General features: G+C 39.4%; 1 protein-coding gene across 3 annotated transcripts in view; it reads right to left on the reverse strand.

Moving 5' to 3' along the window:
• Nucleotides 1–7,656: 7,656 nt before the first annotated feature.
• LOC132972399 (voltage-dependent calcium channel subunit alpha-2/delta-1) overlaps nt 7,657–17,187 on the reverse strand; it is a 68,658-nt gene continuing 59,127 nt past the window's right edge. For 2 of the 3 annotated variants that reach the window (XM_061035189.1, XM_061035190.1), the window contains exons 32-39: nt 15,726–15,878; nt 14,518–14,570; nt 14,097–14,152; nt 13,856–13,985; nt 13,028–13,140; nt 12,173–12,255; nt 11,772–11,851; nt 7,657–9,692 (exon numbers count right to left, since the gene is read on the reverse strand). In XM_061035189.1, the coding sequence (XP_060891172.1) occupies nt 9,656–9,692; nt 11,772–11,851; nt 12,173–12,255; nt 13,028–13,140; nt 13,856–13,985; nt 14,097–14,152; nt 14,518–14,570; nt 15,726–15,878 (705 nt within the window). In that variant the 3' untranslated portion in view covers nt 7,657–9,655. The remainder of the gene's footprint in view (nt 9,693–11,771; nt 11,852–12,172; nt 12,256–13,027; nt 13,141–13,855; nt 13,986–14,096; nt 14,153–14,517; nt 14,571–15,725; nt 15,879–17,187) is intronic. The other variant, XM_061035191.1, reaches the window with a different exon arrangement.

A 17,187-nucleotide genomic window follows, 5' to 3' on the forward strand; every position in this document is an offset into this window, starting at 1 on the left:
CTAACACAAATAAACGGAGTGCAAACACGATCTGACCGTACAAACATTATGCAAATGTGGCTGTGTGCAAAACACAACTTTTTTTTTTTTTCATAGCATCTCTGTGGCCTGCCTTCAAGACATATTTCCATTTGATTTTTCAGACTTCGACACTGAGGAAAAAGAGTGGGCAGCAGACGGAAATGGAGAACAGTTTTTTTTGTAACACTTCAGTTGATTAGCATGCACATTAGCAGACTGAGTCACCAACACATCCCCAGAAATAGCCTTAAAGAGAATCAGAGGGCCGTAATACATTAAACCCACTCAGTAAGCATATATTTCCTTTAGATAATCTGCTATATAGCTGCAAACAACTACTTTTTCAAATTGTTATTTGCAATGTGTTGAATCATTCAATTTGACAAAGTTGTCACTTCAGCAGACATGTCCTGGGATTGCATGGTATATTTCTTTTGCGTTTAAAGTCTTTATATGCTTAAATGTTCTAGAAATCAAGTATATCCTCTGAAAATAACAGAGTTTTCAGAGTCCTATCTTCAGCTTGTTTACATCGCCAGGACGGCGGCTGAATCCTCCCCTCGCGAATAAAAGTTGTTTAATTGAGGGACTAGAGAAAAGAAGAATAACATACTGTACTCACTGATTAACTGTGTTTCTAGATCACGCTCATTTCAGGTAAATTTACATGCAGTGTGAAGATACGAGCATAATAAAGATCCCTAGCATTAGCATGCTAACACAACAATGCACCACGAGTTGTCTTGGTTTCTTGCCGGTGCTCAAGAGCGACATCTGCTGGATGAAAAAAGTTGCATATAAAGCCTTTAACCTTTTGTGGGTAAACCGTTCAAGAATGATTGAGTCCATAGACAGTTTCTGCTATTGGCGTCTTTCAAGCAAACACACTCAGATCATTCTTTTATTGGGACACATCTAGTCCCACACTCGTTCAACTTGAAAGAACGCACTCAGTCCACCGTCCTTATTCAGCCTTTTGTCCGACCCAGCTCTTGTGTTTATGGGTGTTGATGTGAACGTTGGAGGGGGAACCTTGGAACAATTCATCGTCACATCGGGCTGGCGAGTTTGTATATCCACTCAAACCATAACTGTTTAAATTACACATCCTTTAACATGGTACACATGAAGTGTGTCACACAAATACATCAACATCCCACACGCACTCTATTGTGGCAGCCGACTGACAGCGGGGGTCAGTCACTACAGAAGCACAGACGACTGAAGAGCTCCCACAAATAGTCCATGTGTACTTACACAACCTGGATTGTATAAGGACTCTTTTGTACTATTGCAGTACATTCAGATACAGTATATGTTTATTTTAGAATCAACCTTCCTGAAAACTGCCAAACACTTGTACCTACACTTCCCTTTTGGACCTATAAATTAATGCTTGAAATATATATTTTTAAACACACACACTTAATTGACTTTGATAAAATTGAGTGCTTTTGATGAAGACAAATTTTTTTTTCATCGGAAATTTAAAATTTTGGTTAAAAAACACGATGCGATTTTTCACACTTAAATATAATAGAAATCAAGTATATCCTCTGAAAATAACTCTGTGAGTCATGACTGTCTACAATGGGTGTAACACCCGAGTCCCACTGTCTGTGATGTTTTCAGAGTTTTCAGAGTCCTATCTTCAGTTTGTTTACATCGCCCGGACGGCGGCTGACTCCTCCCCTCTCGTATAAAAGTTGTTTAATTGAGGGACTAGAGAAAAGAAGAATAACATACTGTACTCACTGCTTAACTGTGTTTCTAGATCACGCTCATTTCAGGTAAATTTACATGCAGTGTGAAGATACGAGCATAATAAAGATCGCTAACATTAGCATGCTAACCAACAATGCGCCGCGAGTTGTTTTGGTTTCATGCTGGTGCTCAAGGGCATCGCATATCGCATATAAAGCCTTTAAAGTGAATACTTAAGCAAACTTCAAGCATTAACATGAACTACAAAAGAATAATTACTGCATGTTCTCAAAATAAAGCCAAACAAGTAAACTCAGTAGTAGCCTGAGGACGGGAGGAAAGGGCAGAGAAGGTCTTAAAAATAGTGCCTCAACCTGTGTTTCCCCATTTCTTACACATCTGCTAACAGTCAGCATGTCTTGTCTGCTGCTTACTGCTTATTTACCCCCGCATGACTCACATAGAGCTGGAGACACACAGTGAAGGGAGGGTGGTCGGTTAAATTAAAAAGTGGGAGGGAGAAAAAAAAAAAAAGGTTCTCTGGGGTGGCAGATACATTTGATTCCACATGAGTCAGTGTCAGACCTCATATGTGTGATTTAACATGTTGATGGTAAACATGACATGGGGCAAGCGGGACTGCTTTCAGCCTGCAGCTTGGCTGTTCAGAGCCAGCCCTTTATTCATTTGCCAGACACACATTAAAGTAACAAAAGGTTACAATACACAAGAAACACATTTTTTTGTGGGGTCTTAAAGAGCCAGCAGCTATAGTTTTATCATGTTAAATAACATAAACACTGCAAAAATTGATCAAAGATACTAACACACACCAATTCCATCCCAGGTATTAAATGTGTTCAGACACACTCAATGAGGATGAAAAAAAAAGAAAAAACATGTCAGAGTTTCCACTTATCAATATTTATAATTCAATACATAGAATATGGATTGGGACAGAAATTCATCGCCCCCAGAGGAAGAATCTCAATGACTCACTTTAGTGATCCCATGACTTTCCCCCCAGCAGCACCAGCTGGCCATAGCTGTCACCAGCCTAGTGAAATAGCTTTACGTCTACATAATGGATTGGGACAAATTCTGATAGAGACATTCATGATCCCCTTAAGCTGTATAATAAAAATAATTCTGGCTTCATCCACTGGGGTCAGAAATGTCCCAACACGATTTTTGTCTTCTCTATAAATGTGTGATCTTTACAGTTGAAGTACCATATGTACAATTAGGGGGTTTTCCCAGACTGTAGGGTTGTATTGTATTTACTGGGAGGTAAACCATTGTTATCAGTGAAATGTCCAAGGCTGCTCCAAGGGAAACTAGAGATCCTCTACCAGCTATGATCGTATCTAAATAAACTCAAAAGAAATGTTACTAGTTAACTAGGAAAAGTTTACTTGGATAAAGTTTACTTGGATAACGTAAAAACAGATAGTCAGCGACTAGTAATACAATAATGAAAAAAACTAGCTTACTATCTCACATGCAAACTGTTGAGTTCCAACAATAATATAACAAAGAGTATGATCTAAACCTTCTGTTTTTGTAAAGAGTCTTGAGAAAGCATTTACTATGAATAAGTGCTAAAGAAATGAAGGTTGATGGATGGATGGGTTGATTGATTGTACTGTGATTTTTAAAAAAATACAATATTTTAATGGAAATAATCGTTATCGTTACTGCCTTGTTTCCAGCTTAGATTTAGACTTAGGCTTGGCTTTAATGACACCACACTATTATTGTCACATGTCAAACTCACTTTAAACCAATTGTGTTTTTTGGGGCTAATTGGTCATGGTACCAAATCTGTGCACTGAGTGGCATATTTGTCCTTACCTAGTACCCAAATCTGGATGTGAGGCAGTATGGAGCTCTGATAATTGTGTTGGTATCACCAAATACTTATTCATTTGTGTGTAACTTTAAACCAAAAACCTATTTTTCTTACCATTTGGAACCAGTCAAAACAAGTGGTAAACCTAATATTACCCTATGTTGCCTTTTAAAGGTGGGGTTTGGGATTCTCAAGAAACTCAACTTCAACAGCCAAACCTAACCATCCCCTCCCATTACCCTGCCTGCCATGTTCAAAGATATGCTTTGGGGAAGGACTCTAACAACTAACATATAACACATGCTGCCAGAGGGAATATAAGGCCCAATAGCGGAAGCATTTTTTCATCCTTATCATGATTTAGGCATGTTCCTAATGGTCAAGAACATGGACCAGTAAGAGTTGCTGGAGGGGCTTGAGAACCATGCAAGAATGGTACCTTCTGCTATAGAGGCACAAACTGTGAAAGCAAAAAACCTGGCAGCAGGACTTCTCAATTAACATTTGGTGAAAATACACCATCATGTTATAAGTGATTCTGTAAACACACTGTGCAGTTTTATTCCATGATCACAGAAATAGGTAATGAAGGAGACTTAACAAAACACCTGATTCTAAAAGCTGTGTGAAACATACCCGTGAACCTAAAAGTAAATGTGCGTGCCCCCCCACAAATCTAACACCTCATGTTACCAGTTCATACTGTATGTTAGGCGCCAGTCCAAATAGAGGGAAAATCCACAAATCAATCCCCAATCTGGACTGGAGTGGAATGTGTCCCGTTGAGACTGTTCACCTGGACGGAGTTTTTTCAGTGTAACGCCTGCCAATCAAACTGAACACACAGTAATACACAGGCACAGCATTTTTACAATGTGTGAGAAGAAGAAGAGAGAAAAAAAACAAGGTAGTGAGGAACCGACAACTGTGTTATTATGTTTATGGGATTTCTGAAAGCCTACGGCATTTCCCGATAATCCATGCCAAGTCTGTGTTTTGTGTTCTCTCCCAACAACCAATTTGTCTTGACACCTTACATTTTCCTTTTTCTTTTGCTAATATATTTCAACGTTTTCTTTGGCTTACTTAATGGCTAGGCCGGTTGGGGGAGAGAGAGGGGAGAAGGTGCAGCTGCCAGAAAGTTTTAACAATCGCAGGAAAAGATCTGAGGCTTTTTAAGATGTTTTGTTTCTGTAATGAACTTCTGCGATTTGATGATATCTGTATTTCCCCTTTAGCTGCAAACTTAGAGTTAGCAAAAACAACATGATTTATCTACAGATGCTTTTTTATCTGAGGGAGGATGGAGGGAGTGGGTTGTTATACATGAAAACACAGTAGACTCTGCACTTAGACTCTTTTTTACGAGATGTCAGAGCTATGACCCTGATGGCCCTGACCTGCTGTGTTTTATGATGACGGAAAAACTGTGACCTTTCCGTTGCTGCTTACAGGAAGTGTACAGTGTTTTTTTAGAAAAGAAACAAAAGGTGCCAATTAAAAATCATGTACTAAATGTAAGCCACATTATAGTAACCAGATTGAGGGAAGTTTATTCAGACTCGGGTTGATTGCCCGGGGGGATGTCATGATCTTGAGGTTGCTTTGAGTACTGGGACTAAATTTAGTGCTAACAGTACAATCAAAGCGTCACTGAGTTGCAAACTGTTCCAAAAATAGCTTTTGCCGGTCCAATACTACGCAAGTGGGTGTCATTTTTACTATCAAAATAATGTTACTGAACTTTCGAGGGCTTTACTAATGACATGCTGATACTTGCAGCTCCAGATACAGGTCATGTTGTTGATGCAGCATCAATCTCGTGTGTCACTTCCTGCAATTAGTGGAACAAACCCAAGAAGCCACTCTAATACTCTAACTGAACCACCAATGAGTCATACAGCTCTGGCTGCAATGGCTTACGATTGGTGGAAATGTTTCTTTCTTGGGGAACCAAAATCTGCTGATGTTCTGCAAAAGAAACATGTGTGATGGATCAGCTGGTGTAGAGAAAAAAGCTGATGGGCACAAAACCTTGAAAACAGAGTTTGAAAACATTTTTTTATTGGTAAATGTGTTAAATAAAATACCCTTATCTCAAATCAAATGGCTCTAGTGTATGACTATTGGTAATGACTGGAAAGAAACAGTATAAAGGAGTTTTCCTATCACACAAATCCTTTTTTATATCCACATTTTTACTTTACTTTTACTAGTTCGAACAAAAGCTGAACCAAAACTGCACAATGTACTCTAAACTGTCCAGTGTACTCTTAATTATTTTAAAAGAACATGTTAAACCATACTGCAGATACTGCAGGCCAAGAGTTTACCAGAAGGTCTGCCTAACATATATGGTCATTATTTGAACGTTTTCCTCTATTTTTCTCTCCAAACAAATGGTTTTAATAATATGATAAGAACATGGACTTGTGGTCTAAGACACATGCCAAACCTTCTCAACTGTTGTTGTACTCAATTCCCTCTTGCTCTCCCACAAATGTTTCCTGTCACTTTGACTGCCAGGGGTCTAATATAAATGACAAATAACAGAACCGGGATAAAAAGTTGGTAATCTGTTGCATGTGTCGTATTGACTAAGTTGAGCCATCATTCCGACAGTCACTCTGGTTCACCATGTCAGCGGAGAGGTTTGCTAGTTGTCATAGATAAAAAATGAATAATGCCAGAGTGCAGAAATAAGCTTTTTTTTTTGTGTTGTTGCATGAAACGACTTTTCTTTATCATGTTTTAAATTTGGTCTTTCATTCTCTTCTTGAGATTTTCTGACTGCAGAGGTACCCTAAGTGACAAATTGAAAAGAGGTGCAGGACTTGCCCCTTCTTTTCCGGCGTCTGTTACTTCTTAAGCCCAACATGTTAAAGGCTAAGACCTCGTCCCCATTTACAAGAGTATCCTGTTACAGCCTCCCTTCTATGTATCACCATATAGCACACACACGAGGACCTCCCAACCTGACACGACTCCAAGAAAAACAAACACCTTTTATGCTCTCCACTCAAAACTGTGGACATATATTGATTCTTAGATTACCATCAGATAAACACAAATACCATCTAGTGAAGCGCACTTGTTTCACAACTACCCTGTATCTCTGGGTGTTTAGCATCTGGCTTTCCACTGCTGCTCCGGCCAGCAGAGAAAGCAGAACTATCCGTGTCAATGATGTTGCCAGAGGCGTCTCATAAATTCCAAAACATTGGAAGGTCGTTCTACATACAGTCGGGTGTTCCATGTTTTAGGGAGCTTCAGTTGTCCTTCTCACTTCTGGTTTAAATGTGATTTTCACATGTTGTCTATGTGTTGGCACCCAAGAACTGGGCAAACGGGAACGATCTAATTAATGGATTTCTACTGAGATGCCATTTCTAAATTAACTGGTAAATTTACTCTTTACTTTTGCATTTTGGTCCAAGGGTGCCAATTTTTACAACTAAATCTAGTAAGAAAAATAAAGTTTGATTCAATTTTACATTAGATAAGGTGTTGGAAACCATCACCAACCACATGTCCACCTCTCTGTTTGATTATATTAACTGTCCCAAAGTAACACTTAAGTTTACAAATGCCTATCTTTGGGATAGCATAACAAATCTCAAAAAACCTAATTTTACTGATCCTATAATGAGTGTTAACTTTATACCTTCCTGTAGTGATGTAGAAGTGAGCCCAGTGTGTGTATGTGCACTGTGAAATCCTAGATGACCATGCAAACATAAGACTTTAAACTTTCAACCAGAAATTGTCGTGAAATATACTTTTTCAGCCCGATGTAACATCACTTGTGATTTTGTGTGTGCCTTGATATAACTAGGCAGGAAATAAATGAACTACATGTATAGAGCTACAGGCTGTTTGATAAAGTAGCAATCACTCACACTTCACACACAGACAAGGTGAAACACAGATGCGGATGTGCTTCCCTTCCTCAGCAGCTGTCTCTTTCTTCAGGAAGGATGACATGATCTGGTCTGCTCCCACTGGAGCCAAAGCATCTGGCCAGATGTGACAGAATCAAAAAAAAAAAAAAAAAAAAAAAAAAGAAGCACCTCAGGTCATAACAATACAACACTTTTATTGTGAATATATTATATCTGCACAATAATCAACACCATATTATAAACATTTTTCTTCCATTTCATTTTCTCTTTTATACAGTAAATAGTATAAGTGTACAAATGTATACAAAATTTATTCAGGCTAGTCAAGATCCACAAAAGAGTAATTCATGTACAGTATTAAAGCACAATCAGATATCGGAGGGACACTCACATGCCTGCACATAGACACAGGACCCCCCCCAGATAAAACACAAGTCAACACGCGACTTTGATAGACAGGCATTTTCTGAACACTCAACACCAGCAGGTCACCATGAGGGCCACATGAAGAAAACTGATTTTAACTTTTAAAAAATGGCTAAAAAAGGAAGGAACGTATGTATGATCTTAATGACTTTTGATTAAGTAAGGCAATGTAAAGTTACCACTGGTAATAGTGTTAGATCTCTCCAACAGGCCCTGATGCTGACCCTGGGCAGAGGCAGCGTTCAAACACAGAAACAAGCTTTTCCCATGACATTGCAGCATTTGGACACTGAGCTTTCAGCGTCTGCTTCACAGCACTTATAGAGCAACACAAAGAGGAAACAAGCATCAGGAGGAGAACACTGAGGAGAAGAAAATGAAAGAAACAGTCAATTTGTTACGCGCGATCTCATTCAAAAAGTCATCCTGGCTCCTGAGTCCGGTGATCAAAAAGGGTAACGGAGACAAGAGTAATAAAGAAAGGTGTCGGAACGCGATCTCAAGTCTGGTTTAGGTTTGTTTTGACCATGTAGGGAAATTATATTCCTTTCCAATAATCAAAATCTCTGACGTTATGGGGCCAACATGAAGTTCAATAACTGCAGCAGATTTGGCCCCGTTTCTCAATATATCAGTGCAAGGGCTATCCTCCATGCTATGCATTAGCATTAGAATAGCATACACGGCAGGAAAACAAACTCAGATGCACTGCTTCATTCAGATAACAGACTGAGCTACTATGTAGGCACTGGGGATTTTGATGCATCAAATTGAAGACAACTAAAGCTGTCCAAACCAAGTACAAATATATTTGAGTGTGTGAGATCCTAATACATTTTTGATTCGCAACGTGTGCCCTCTTGAAATCTCCATAACTTGAAAACAGATGAACACCTACATCAGAGGGAATATCTTAAAATAAACTGGCCTGCAGAACTCTGTAGTAGGCTGCGTATTACTGTATTGGTAACTGTGTGGAGCTTTGGTGTCAAGAGTGTTGTCTTTAGCTCTGTACTGAGCACATGCTGCTACAGTGCAACACCCATCTAGTCACAAAATGCTAGTTGATTTTTGAGTAAGAACAAAAAAAACAAAAAAACAGAGATAAATAGATAGGTACAGTACATTTAAAAACACTCAAACAGAAGGGATATTCTTATTAGTTGCACTGGTTGCCAAAATAAACAGATCATTACAGCATAATGATTCATACGCAATAAGTATAATAAGCAACAAACGATATCGACAACTACACAAATCAACGCTGTCAGTGGACGTACAGTCTTTTCATGATATTCAGTTGGCATAGTGGAGACAACTCTGCAACCTCCGCTAAAAGAACTCCGAGAAACAAATGAGGCAGAATTAAAGGGTTTGGTTAGCTCTTACTCTTGCACCATAGGAGAGTGTTAAGGAGTATATCATGGGAGTGAGCGCAGCTGAGCACAGTAAATGTGTCTCTGTTTTTTGGAAATGACGAGGAGGAAATGCATGAGCACCCTTTGGCATTGGAAAAATGGAAACGCTGATGAAAATGTCTCATTGCACATATTCTCTATACATCCTGGATGGCAGAACTGGAGTGTCTTCTGGCCTCTTGTGAAATGGGATGATGATCAGTTTGTGAATGGATGAATGTGTGTGTGTGTGTGTGTGTGTGTGTGTGTGTGTAGGGGTCATAAGTGTTGCAAAGATGTGAAGTGCCACAGAAGCAGCAGTTGAAGCCCGAGCATTGGCCAAAGACACGGGCTTAAGCAGGTCCCGCCCCCACAGTCAGAATCATCCTCCTGTTGGAGAAATCAGAAGTGAATAGTTGTGATAACACATCTGTTCTTTGACATCTGTTAGCTTTTTTAAAACTGTGCCGCTGTCTGCTCTACTTCTGCTAATGCAATTAGTAACAGTTCATGATCATATTGTATCTCATGCTTTGGTAATCTTTATTATTAAAAGCCAGGAATGCCAATGTCAATGCTACAGCCTAATACCAATTATGACCAATTAGCTTCCCCTCAAAATCACCTGCTTGTATGTAAATTACCATGTGAAGCTAACAAAAAACAACATTAATGTGCTAGCAAAGAATGTGATGGTAATCAAAGTTAGCAAAAATGTTAGCAACCCATACTTTTAAAATGTTTTAAACGGCACTAGTACCGGAGAGTTACCCTGTATTGTATCACTGATTGCACAGCTCTGGACAGCTCCCCATGTCAATACTGTCCATTTACAACTCTGTTTTTGCACATTTACATCTATCTCCAGCAAAGTATGTTGTATTTAATCTTTTCTTATTGAAGACTAGTAATGCTTAGTTAAATCCTGGTTGTATATATTCCCATTCTTAGTTGATAATTGATATTTTTAGTACTTATTTACTTTGTATTTAATATTATATTGTGTTTAAAATTGCTAATATTGTGTTTTTTACTTATATTGTGTGTTTGGATAACCTGCTGCTGTAACGCCACAATTTCCCAGTTTGGGATCAATAAAGTAATTCTATTCTATTCTATTGGCCGTAAAGGCAATTAAATAGTACAGAAACATCTTTGTGGCACCTTTACATCTTCATGTAGCTGTTGGCAAGATTGCAATCAAGAGCATATCAAAAATGTATTCACTGAAGGCTCTGGTGTAGTAATAGAAAAATACCTAATTCTATCTCTCGTAACTGTGTGAATGCACATGTGCCTGTTTACAGTAGTTTCTAGCTTTTTGATGGGAGTATTCAGGATGTCCGTGCCTGCCAAAGGCCTCAGAGACAGAGGTGGGAGTCTTCTCTATTCAAAGGACAGGAAAGCCATGTGGAGCTTCCTCTGTTTACACCGTTGGCAAAATGGACTGGCCCGAACACAAACTGTCTTCCTATGAGAAGTTGAGCCAAAAGTAGTACGACAGATGGAAAGAGGAAAAGGGAAGCCTACTTTTTTCTCTGTTCATCTACTTCCTCGGCCAATCCTCCCCTTCCCTTTGCTTCCAAGCACAAATATAAACACGCGGCCGCATGAATTAGTGGCCTGCTCCGTGTCTGATCTATGCCTTCAGAACACAATGAAAGTCTGAGTTCATAGAGTTTTAAGAAATACTTATCGCAAATATTTGGAAGTCTTCAAATAAACTGTGCAAAGTCTGGCGGTGATGCAATGATCTCACTCATGATTTATCCACCTAGACCTTTTGTTTCACTGACGTAAATGAAGTGGTACAGTACATGCACTTTCATTAGATCTTTTCCATTCTGCAGAAAGTGCTTTTGATGATACTGGAAACCCTGGAGTACTTTACTGATTAAAGCAAGAAAGAAATCCAAATGTGCTAAGAAAAATTACGAGATCATTTTTTGGTGACAAAGCAGTAAGCGATGTTAATTAAAGACGTTATGGTTGCTGATTAATTTATGCATAGTTATGTGCTGCTATTATTGTATTGTGCTGGTGTAGAGCTATTACATCCAATTCATTAAACACTTTAAGCTGCCAAGATTCAAGCTGCTTTCCATCTGTCGGGTTGATAAACAGGAAGAAAAAATAAAATAAAGAAAGGTGTAAATAAGATGCATTATATTGAGGAGGTATAGCCATGCAACAACCAGAAAAAGTCACCGACATGAATGAACACATGGAAATAATGTGTGATAGGTGGAGCGTGAATTATTGTCAAACTTTTAATGTCCTAGATACCGAACAAAGAGTACAAAAGAAACGTTGCAAAATAAAGTTTGATTTTCATTAAACCAACCAGCTGCGAGGATCTGCAAACCATCATGGTGCCTCGATTGCCCTCGCCAAGAACTTTTAGAGCGATTAAGAAGGAACGCTAAAGATCTAATGTTGGTAATGAAGCTGTGTGAGGAGGACACTGACCCTGAACTCAGCACCAGAAACAACAAAAGAGGTGAAGGGCTCAATGCAGAACATCTGCTGATTGGACACAAGGGTTCATCCTAGCAGACGAGAGCAGCAGCCAATGGGATGCAGAGAAACAAGACAAGAGTGGAAGAAGATGAGTAGAAAAGAAACAAAGTGAAGTGAAAAAAGGTGAAGTTGATGCATGCAAAATTGATCAAATAATAATATAAAGGAAATGATGAAGACTAAATACACCAGGTGGATCAGAGTGGAAGTTCTGGCAGTCGACAGTCCCTCGAATCGTTACAGAATTCTAATCAAAACCAGATAAAAACTGACAAGGCCGACTGTGAAAGCCTCGCTAATGGAGCTCAACAATATTATCTGCACAGAAACCACATGTGGTTGCCTCTTACATTGTCGTTGTTGTCAAAACACACGTCCGGCCCTTTGCGATATCTGGGGTTCTGAGCCAGCTCGCATGGATCAGGCCCTTCAGCTGAACAGAAAACACTCAGGAAAACGTGATTGATCATTAGCAGCAGTTTGCACTTTTAACACTTTTCACAAAAAAACAATTAGATGATGGTGCTGCTTACTCTTCGTTTCCCGCTGTCAGAAATGCCTAACGTAGTTCCAAGTTATCAGCCTTGGGTGGAGACGTGATTATTTATTCCAACTGTTTCTATGAACAGTCTAAGAGAGATTGAAATCAAACCATTCTATAAGGCAAGCCTAGAACAATAATACTACAACATGTTTTGCATGGTTGTCAGCATTTGTCTGTTAAATGGTTATCATTATTAGCAGCTGGGGGCCCTCATATGTGACCCCAGGGTAAACTCAATGGGTGACACCTGTGCTGTTACACCAGCAGAAAGCTGCTTTTTAGGAACATCTGTCAAACAGGTATCCTGAAACAATATCAATCCCACTCTGTACGCATATAATTACATAAATATGATACAAATTGTACACGCCCATACTTTTAACCTTAAGTCCACCGGATAGCAGCACACAGTCCAGATGGATTCAAACAAAGAAAATGGAATCTGGTAGTAATGTGAGACGTGCTTTCATATGCCCTGCATCTGGTTTACTGTTCACCCGTGAAAATCCAGGGTGGACCTACTGGAGACTCCTTAGCTGTGTGTCGTTTGCATTGTGTGTTTAAAGCCCGCTGTCATAAGGGTGATGGATGGAGGGGCTGGAGAAGGAAGTGTAGGTCTATGTTTTTTTTTTTTTTTTTTACGAGCTGAGTGGAAGGATACAGGGTTGTTCAGCCTGTCGTAGCGGTCTGGGGTCACAGGACAAACATGTTGCCTTGGCATCGGTGATCAGGAACACTAGGTTGGTGTGTGGCAGCTTCTCGGCACGGTACATCCTAGGAAAGCATACAAGGCAACACACATACATAGAGCTTAACACATCCAGTATTCATACGGTGTCATACCAGTGGATGTTACTTTTCACATACAGTCATACAGACAACGGTTTGTGTGCCCACATTCATTCCGCCGCTCTCCTTTTTGGGATTTACTTTTTATGGAAGCCATGAAAGTTTCTGTGTCTAGAGTCGTTAACATCGGGGGAGTAGAGCCCCAGAGACACGTGGGACTCATAACACCCAGTAATTACAGACATATATAACCTCCACTGACAGGCCAAATTGACAGAAGAGGAGGTTAAAGCTAAGTAAATGTGCAGTGGTCCATGAATGTGTGTATTAAGTGTTTTTGAAGTACAGCCAGAGAGCAGAGGAAGAAAAAACAGACACGAGAACGTGTTGTGCTTCCTTTTCCTTTTACAGGTTCTGGTCACTGACAGATCAAGGTAAGCTGTGCCTGATCAGGACTCATCAGACAAACAGCTGCCTGAAATCAGACTGGAAAGATACAAAGAGAAGCCAGGAAACCAACGCTATTCTGTACTCATCCCTAGAGACCAGTTAAAAGAAAGATTGTTAAGGAAGAAGACCCATTTGGAGGTGGAAATCTTTAATAACCCAACCTGTTAGAACATTCACAGCCTATAAAAACAAGAGTAAAAAACAGATTTGTGTATATATAGACTGATATGAAAGAACGCAGACGTCGTACCTGGAACAGTTTCCACAGTCCAGGACACCTGAGTAGGATCTTTCATCATTGTCAAAGAAGTACTGAGTCTGCTCTGTGATGCAGCTTTCCTTGAACATGGTATCTGGTACGTCTTCCTCGGCTGTCTCCGCTGGAAAATAAAAGACAGGTTTAAAAAAAACAGGAACAAGGAAGTGGTGTAGGGTTCAATTTGGTCATATGTGGCCAAATGGTTTGGAACCATATAGCTTTTTAGGCTCACCTGCGTCTAGAAGGTTTGGGAATATAATACCAAAGAAGAGCTGCTGAAGTATCGACCTAGACACAAACAATAAATAAAAAGAATGATTCCAATGGATGACTCAATAGACCATATTTAACATGTAAACTGTTCATAACCAAACACTGTTAAATTGACACCTGTTGGAGGTTGAAGCAAGTGGTGATGTAAGGAACTATCAGTAGTTCTATTATGAAATCTTGTTATGTTGCAGATGGATACAGATAATAATGCATGTTGATATTGTGTAACTTCCTTTGTCTCGCGTTGACCCCTCATTCCTCGACAACATGCAAGTCCACTCCCATACAAACCCTAAAGATCAAATGTCCTCCCACTCAGAAACACACGCGCAAAACACAAACACAAACACAAGCTACACAAACACAAGCTGCACACTCACCAGGCAGCACTGGAGGCCCACCAGCCAATACTGAGCAAGTCTGCAATGGTAGGCTGGAGAGGAAAGGAAAAGAAAGACATTTAGAGTAAACAAAGCTGACGGGGATGAAGAAACGATGAATGTAGTCATAGTTTTTGCATGTGGCCATTTGATATAACTATGTGAATCTGGTAATCAAAAAACAAATGGGACATACAATGACATTATTGTTATAAAAAAAGAGAATAAATATGGTTTTGTATCAGCATTTTTTCTTTTTTTTTGCAAAGCCCATCTCAACATGTATGTAGAGCCGTCCCATGTAGCTATTTGATTTAGTAAATATCAAAGGGGTGTTGTAGTACTTTACTTTATGGCTGACCGTGCTTACCTGTGTAACAGGAATGAAGTAACTTATTGCTAAACCTTTTTTAACTATTTTATGATTTTAATAAACGGCGGTGCCTCCACATAGTAAGGAAATATGAACTTCTTATCGCAAATCCCACTAAGAATTAGATTTCTAACTTAATATTCTTCTTTTTAAACTCAAAACACAACTTAAAGACTTTTTATGTGATTTTTCACACATTAATATAATATAAATCAAGTACATCCTCTGAAAATAACTCTGTGAGTCATGACTGTCTACAATGGGTGTAACACCCGAGTCCCACTGTCTGTGATGTTTTCAGAGTTTTCAGAGTCCTATCTTCACTTTGTTTACATCGCCCGGACGGCCGGCTGACTCCTCCCCTTGTGTATAAAAGTTGTTTAATTGAGGGACTAGAGAAAAGAAGAATAACATACTGTACTCACTGCTTAACTGTGTTTCTAGATCACGCTCATTTCAGGTAAATTTACATGCAGTGTGAAGATACGAGCATAATAAAGATCGCTAGCATTAGCATGCTAACACAACAATGCAGCGCCAGTTGTTTTGGTTTCATGCTGGTGCTCAAGGGCGACATCTGCTGGATCAAAAAATCACATATAAAGCCTTTAATGACATTAAATATGATACAAAGACTTCTCTTTAAATTCAAATGTAAAATTTAGACCATATAAAACAAACACACAAATGATCATTCTTTTTGATATTACCTTTTCTCAAAAGTCTTCAGTTCAATTAAATATTGATTAAGGGTACCCTTCAAAGTTTTTGACTTCACACAGTCAAGTAATCTAAAATATATTTATGTGAGAAACAGTGGCTGCTTGTATGTTACCACATAAACGGAGCGAGGTCCTGCCGCAGCCTTGCTGTCTTTCTCGGGGTCGCACACAGACTGGTAGTCGTAGGTCTTGTTGAAGGAGTACAGGGAGGTGTTGACCAGGTTGATCATCAGCACAGGGTCCACCTCTCCAAAGAACTGACCTATCTAGACAAGTTCACACAAAATGTAAACACACACACACACAATTATAAAAGGCTGTGTGGGCACCGTTTTATCTGACACGTTTATAGTGGTAGCCATTCATGTTGGAAATTCTAATTCACATGCTTAGCCATTACGAATAGGCCAGTTCAACAATTGTATGGAAGCTAAAAAAAAAATCATATTCACAGCTTTTTTTATTGGCTAAGCATCTGTCCCACATTAGATCAATCAAGTTAGATCACATCACTCTGTAGTTTCTTGAGAGGCAGAACACCAGGTGGAAGAGCTATTGGGGGATTTCTCTTCTTTTAGGAGCAGATTTCACAGTAATCATTGTTAAAGGATTCTGCTAATGAATACGAAACCTGTGGGCCAGGGACAACATTTTCAGTCTCAGATGTTTTTTGTTTTTTTTTAACTTTTTGTTTGTTGTCCAAGTAGTATCATCTGCTAGTAATTCAGCCAACTTTTATTGAATGAAAAAAAAACATCGCCTGTGTGGGGAGCATGAAAAAGCATCTGTTGTAGAGCTGATTTGTTTTTGAGTTTGCGGTCATATGCGTAAATAGGCCGGTATAAACTGATTAGATTTACAGTATAAAATCAAAGTAGATCCTAAATGAGCTAATATAAAACTTGGTGTCCAAAGCACAGAGGCCTAGACCATAGAACTTTGGTTACAGTGTGTAACTGTTGTTTGGCTGAGGCACAAAGACAAGACACAATTTAGCTTGATCCCCACAGACGCCAAATGAATCACTAGGAACAAAAAAGAAGACAGGAGGGTTCTTATGTATGAACTGTATGGCAGACACTGTGATGGTGGAATGGATTTAAGGCAGCAGATGTCCCATCCTGACTGATATGAAATGTTTCCAAATCCACTGAATATCCTACCACTGACACACGGGGGCCTATAGCAGCCTGAAAGAGTGGAGCTCATACAGCAGAGCTGACTTCTTGCATACACGGGGGACTCTCTTCGATCCAGCTTCCCTGACTGTCTAAAACCCATCAGAACCTTCCCTTTGATCCTCCTCCTCCACTGGCTAGTGCTGAACTTTCCCTGAGACGTGGATGTACTGCTACAGGAGCTTTCAAACTGCTCAGAGCTAACAGGTCATTCTCATAACTTAGCTGAGTCATAGGCCCTTCACTTGACCTCTATATAAGATTAATGGGTTTCTCCAACAAAGGAAACTTGAGCTGAGGTGTGCAGAAAGGTTGAACTAAAAAGTTTAAAAATTCTGGCAAAGGCTAGGATTTCTGACTGTGAATAGAAAACGTTCATTTTGTGATGGTTTATTGA

Source organism: Labrus mixtus, chromosome 4 (genome assembly GCF_963584025.1).
Source record: "Labrus mixtus chromosome 4, fLabMix1.1, whole genome shotgun sequence".
NCBI classification, from domain to species: Eukaryota; Metazoa; Chordata; class Actinopteri; order Labriformes; family Labridae; genus Labrus; species Labrus mixtus.